General features: G+C 32.1%; 1 protein-coding gene across 1 annotated transcript; it reads right to left on the bottom strand.

Annotated features, from left to right (window-relative positions):
* Positions 1-296: 296 nt before the first annotated feature.
* On the bottom strand, positions 297-6,109 carry LOC132543959 (uncharacterized). The gene is made up of 6 exons (XM_060207516.1): positions 5,975-6,109; positions 4,548-4,646; positions 3,776-3,854; positions 2,000-2,161; positions 965-1,059; positions 297-323 (listed from the first exon to the last, which is right to left on the bottom strand). The coding sequence occupies exons 1-6, from the start codon at positions 6,107-6,109 to the stop codon at positions 297-299; spliced, it is 597 nt and encodes a 198-aa protein (XP_060063499.1).
* Positions 6,110-6,344: the final 235 nt, after the last annotated feature.

A 6,344-nucleotide genomic window follows, 5' to 3' on the forward strand; every position in this document is an offset into this window, starting at 1 on the left:
TGTAAATTATGCTTTATCTCATTTCTATTGCACTCGATACATCTATAATATATTTGCATTATCATTCGGTCCCATGACAATAGTGTTTGCACGCATTAGCAATGATCTTTACGGGATATGGCAGTTAGAAAGTACATGTGTATCTTCAGTTGTATTTTTACTTCGTTAAACAGTGATAATTTTCATTTAATTGCAATAACAGAAAACATATTTTCTTTTAGATCTATTTCTTTTGTCATTTTTATTAATTTTCAAACTCTTTTCAATTCGTGTCATATACACCTAAGATTCTATTTTTATCCGACCACAGGTCCTGCACCATTCTGAAAAAAAGCTCACAAAGCTAAGTATGCATTTAAACAATATAAATAAATGAATAAAGAAAGAAAATAAGTATTAATCTGGAAGTGATGTTTTAACAACAAGTATGACACCAAGATAAGCTTGGCCTATTTTTATGGAGTGCGTATGCACCAAACAGTTGTTATCCACCTAAACCTGTAGTAAGTTCTTTATCTTTTACCGAAAATCTATACGTCAATCGACACTATCGATCATTACAATGATTCCTCCTGGAAGAACGCAGATCAAAAGAGAATGACTGTGTTATTACAAAAAAATGATAACATCATAAAAAAAACATAGAAACCAACATTTGAACAAAAAATGGTTAAAGACCCGAAAAACTGGAAGTCAAATATGTACAAATCTATGCATTTGACATCTAGTATGTTTTAGCGTCGACAGAATTTGCATGTAACATCAACGATGTCAAATAATATATATACAACAATGTCGTTAATAGTATCACACTTCCGATAAAACAAGGATCCTTACAAGTCCTTACACACACAATACAAAAACATTCCATGGTATCGATATATCAAAGTGGTGCAACAAGGAACAGTTATTTCTTATCCAAAATGTATGTTTATGTTCAACGGTTTTAAACCATAAGCCTTACCTCATGACTTCTGCATTCTGGAGGGATATTGAAGATTCCATTTGGAAGCGCTCCTTCTGTGATATCAGATAGCAAGTACGTCGTTTCTCCTGGTGCTAAAAAGAATATTTAACAACAATTATATCTATATTTCACAACTATTCATATCAACATCTCACATTACATTTACATCTACATATCACATAACATTTACATCTACATATTACATAACATTTACATCTACATATCATTTACATCTACATATCACATAACATTTACATCTACATATCACATAACATTTACATCTACATATCACATAACATTTACATCTACGTATCACATAACATTTACATCTACATATCACATAACATCTACATCTACATATCACATAACATCTACATCTACATATCACATAACATCTACATCTACATATCACATAACATCTACATCTACATATCACATAACATTTACATTTACGTATCACATAACATTTACATCTACATATCACATAACATTTACATCTACATATTACATAACATTTACATCTACATATCATTTACATCTACATATCACATAACATTTACATCTACATATCACATAACATTTACATCTACATATCACATAACATTTACATCTACGTATCACATAACATTTACATCTACATATCACATAACATTTACATCTACATATCACATAACATCTACATCTACATATCACATAACATCTACATCTACATATCACATAACATCTACATCTACATATCACATAACATTTACATTTACGTATCACATAACATTTACATCTACATGTCACATTACATTTACATCTACATGCTACTGAAATCGGAGTACAGAATCATATTTTTTACCAAAGATGTAATATGTTATATTATTTACGCTGTACATACACATAAAAATGGATATAAAGATATTTCTGCAAAATATCTATATAACAGCTGACACATTCATCTATGGATTACACCATACACTGATTTAGGTAAGTAAGTGTGTACAGTAATTATACAACCATTCATACAATAATGATATTTATACATACACCCGCCGATATTGCCATACATCGACATCTGGACAATCGTGCAGGTGTCATTCGTCACTGTGAATTTTATAGTTAAGTCGCTCGTTGCCCATCTCCAGGTATCCACAGCCAGACTGTAATTAGCACTTCCCATCATTTGATGTCCAACCAGCTGAGCTTCATCTGTAACCATAAACACATAGTTTACTATTTTATTGGCAATGATCATCATTTGTCCATTCATCTGAACATCATCTGAAATGAAAAGGACATGTTTTACAGCTTTTGGTCGAAATTACAGCTAGACCTGTTTTACCTGTAATTTGTCCTGTAATACCATTTAGTAGTTAGGTATTTCTTACAGTTAGATTTTACCTGTATATATGTTGTAAGTTCATCATTATGTCTCTCATACAGCTATATTTGTCATTTACAAGGTATGTAATACTCGTCATTTACAATATCTGTAATACTATAATACTCGTCATTTACATCATCTGTAATACTGTAATACTCGTCATTTAAAATATCTGTAATACTGTAATACTCGTCATTTACATTATCTGTAATACTGTAATACTCGTCATTTACAATATCTGTAATACTGTAATACTCGTCATTTACAAGGTCTGTAATACTGTAATACTCGTCATTTAAAATATCTGTAATACTCGTCATTTACAAGGTCTGTAATACTGTAATACTCGTCATTTACAAGGTCTGTAATACTATAATACTCGTCATTTACAATATCTGTAATACTATGATACTCGTCATTTACAACATCTGTAATACTGTAATACTCGTCATTTACAAGGTCTGTAATACTATAATACTTGTCATTTACAAGGTCTGTAATACTGTAATACTCGTCATTTACAACATCTGTATTACTGTAATACTCGTCATTTACAATATCTGTAATACTGTAATACTCGTCATTTACAAGGTCTGTAATACTGTAATACTCGTCATTTACAATATCTGTAATACTGTAATACTCGTCATTTACAAGGTCTGTAATACTGTAATACTCGTCATTTACATTATCTGTAATACTTTAATACTCGTCATTTACATTATCTGTAATACTGTAATACTCGTCATTTACAAGGTCTGTAATACTATAATACTCGTCATTTACAATATCTGTAATACTATAATACTTGTCATTTACAATATCTGTAATACTGTAATACTCGTCATTTACAATATCTGTAATACTGTTATACTCGTCATTTACAAGGTCTGTAATACTGTAATACTCGTCATTTACAATGTCTGTAATACTATAATACTTGTCATTTACAATATCTGTAATACTATAATACTTGTCATTTACAACATCTGTATTACTGTAATACTCGTCATTTACAATATCTGTAATACTGTTATACTCGTCATTTACAATATCTGTAATACTGTAATACTCGTCATTTACAAGGTCTGTAATACTATAATACTTGTCATTAACAATATCTGTAATACTATAATACTTGTCATTTACAACATCTGTAATACTGTAATACTCGTCATTTACAATATCTGTATTACTGTAATACTCGTCATTTACAATATCTGTAATACTGTAATACTCGTCATTTACAATATCTGTAATACTATAATACTTGTCATTTACAGGGCCATTCATACTGTAATACTTTTCGTGTACAAGGTCAGTCACATTTTAATACTTGCCGTGTCCAAGGTCTTTCATACTGTTATACTTTTAATCATCAAGTTGTGACAAAGAATGCTTATTGCACTCTAGAAAGTTAGAAATAATGTAGCACTTACCAGGAACACACGGGCTCTGTGCCTGCTGCGTTGTGTTTTCCATTGTGCAATGACCATCATACAAATTATACGATATATTCTGTGGGAGACAAACAATGATAAATTCTTATTTGATTAATAGTAAAAGATAACTGCACAGGGACGTAACACGATGTACAGACCTACGTTTCATACATATGTATCATAGTGACATGGTGCGCAAATCCTAAGTAGGGGAAACTAAAACTGTTTTATTTGATAATGTATTTAATACCCGAAGTCCGTAGATCTAAGTAACACATGTTACATTTAAGAAAACTATTTTACATTTTCAATGAGTGCTTGATGAACCAATTGACCAAGTTATGGTCTTACGAATTTGGAATTCAGGCACATACATCAAACACTTGTGTAACCTCTGTATATACATCACGTATAAACAAGCCGAATTCACTAATAGGTCGATGGGAAATGTCGTATATAGATGTACCCGTAAAGTGTAAACCATCTGATGCTCATTGTTAATATACATATCTTAAATAAATAGTGTTCTCCCTATTCTAACTTGTTTGTTCTTGAATGTTTATATCATCCACTTGATAAATAGCTCTAAAAGTATCAAATATTCTTTTTAACATTTATGAAATATATAAAATTGTCTCAAGGCACTACAGTGTTACCAAAACAAATTTCATATAAGCCTCGTTTTCGTAGAATTTTGTCAATGTAGTCATCAGGATAGATAGAAATTATTTTCGGACCTTCAAAAAAGTAGAATTATAAATCAACTTACTTTACTTAGGTCTAATAGAGAAATCTGCTCTTTCCCAGCAATTTCCATTTGTGTTCTGGCCATCTTTCCATTGTAGTCATAAAACAAACGGAGATCATACTGAAAAAATAAAGTTTTACTATTTGGTTGAAACGTCCATTTTAAAATGTGTGTGAGTAAATTATCTGATGAAAATTCCATGTTTCAAAACTGTCCAAAGTAAATCAAATCAATTTTTACATATCAATATTGGTTGTTGCCTGTCAGAAGGTGTACGCAAGTCCAACTGTTTACAAGAATAAATGACAAATAACAGCGGGTTATATAAGTGGTATGAACGGTCTTATCTTATGCAATGTACACATACCCGGTAATGTTACATTCTTCCCCACTGGTAATGTCATATTCTTCCCTACTGGTAATGTCAAATTCTTCCCCACTGGTAATGTCACATTCTTCCCTACTGGTAGTGTCAAATTCGTCCCCACTGGTAATGTTACATTCTTCCCCACTGGTAATGTCACATTCTTCCCTACTGGTAATGTCACATTCTTCCCCACTGGTAATGTCACATCCTTCCCCGCTGGTAATGTCATATTTTCCCTTGTAAGAGCGTCACCCTACACCCGACTTTTAACATCACATATCATTTAGTGTCTTGTCTCTTTACACATCATGTCGGCATCCCAGTGTATATCTGAGTTTCCTCCCGTGTAATATAGCTTTCTGGCACACACATAGCTCTTTGTATCCCAACATATACAATCCTATGGTTTTCTTTTTGTTCCTTGGACAATACAGGTTTACGCCACATACAATCTCCCATCAATTTTTCCCTCACGCGCAAGTTTTTGAAGACTTTAACAGTCCGTCAAATAACAATGCACTACTCAGAGACGATCACAACTGGCTGTGAAACGTAAACAGAGTTATTTCCCTTTTTATTTATTTACCATTAATTTTTTTCTTAACAACAACGAACAAAATTTGAAGACTTCACATTAAACTTTATAATCCAAACGTGAAACATGGATTTTCGGCTTGTATGATACATCCCCTACTGAAACACTGTACCGGTAAATCACTAATTATTCTTAAACGTGGTTCTGTTGATGTAAGGTAGTATTAGTGTAGATATTGCTGAAAAGGTTATGAGCAAAACAAACCTGAAATTAAGGAATAATTAATGGGAGTTGATCTTGTCTATCTTAGAACAGTTTGTCATAAAAACGCCTTACTTTGGATATGTAATTTAATTTGACAGTTATCTGATTACTAAAACATGAGTTATAGTAAGTTTTTCAATATATATCTAACAACATTCAGTATGAGATTTAATTTCATGTCAATGAGATAATGAGTATAGTGTTTGATAAGGTTTTTTTCTGAAAAAAAAAGAAAGTCTTATTAATGTCCGTTTATATGACGCAGTGACCCAGACAACTTACCTCAAATAAATTTGGGACACCGTTTGCGGGAAGAGTTGTTCCAACTACATACATAGTGGCGGAGAACTTGGCAGGGCCGCAGCATTTTGCCGTCAAAGCGGCAGGCACAAACAGAATGGCGAGAAGGTACAACATTATCTATGTGGTCTCTGTTCCTACAATGGCGCGTGGACTGGAGATACGAGGGTTAAATATAAGTAGACCTTCATTCTGTATTCATAGTCCTATTTCAACAGTCATCAGATACACACATGTGCAATTCCCATCAACAAGAAGTTCAACGTAGGTGTCAAAATGGTATATTTCGAAATTCAAAACAGTGACAATCATTTCACAACTTATTGTTTCAAAGTCATTAAATCTTTAGATG

The sequence above is a fragment of the Ylistrum balloti genome, unplaced genomic scaffold (genome assembly GCF_031769215.1).
Source record: "Ylistrum balloti isolate Yb309-2 unplaced genomic scaffold, AGI_CSIRO_Ybal_v1 Utg369772, whole genome shotgun sequence".
In the NCBI taxonomy this organism is placed as follows: Eukaryota; Metazoa; Mollusca; class Bivalvia; order Pectinida; family Pectinidae; genus Ylistrum; species Ylistrum balloti.

Bases quoted from the DNA above. Each gene is read 5' to 3' on its own strand.
- LOC132543959 (XM_060207516.1), bottom strand. From the start codon at position 6,109: ATGTTGTACCTTCTCGCCATTCTGTTTGTGCCTGCCGCTTTGACGGCA. The intron at 3,855-4,547 runs GTAAGTTGATTT...TGTCTCCCACAG, and splicing joins CTCTATTAGACCTAAGTAAA to AATATATCGTATAATTTGTA. The intron at 2,162-3,775 runs GTAAGTGCTACA...TTATGGTTACAG, and splicing joins ACAGAGCCCGTGTGTTCCTG to ATGAAGCTCAGCTGGTTGGA.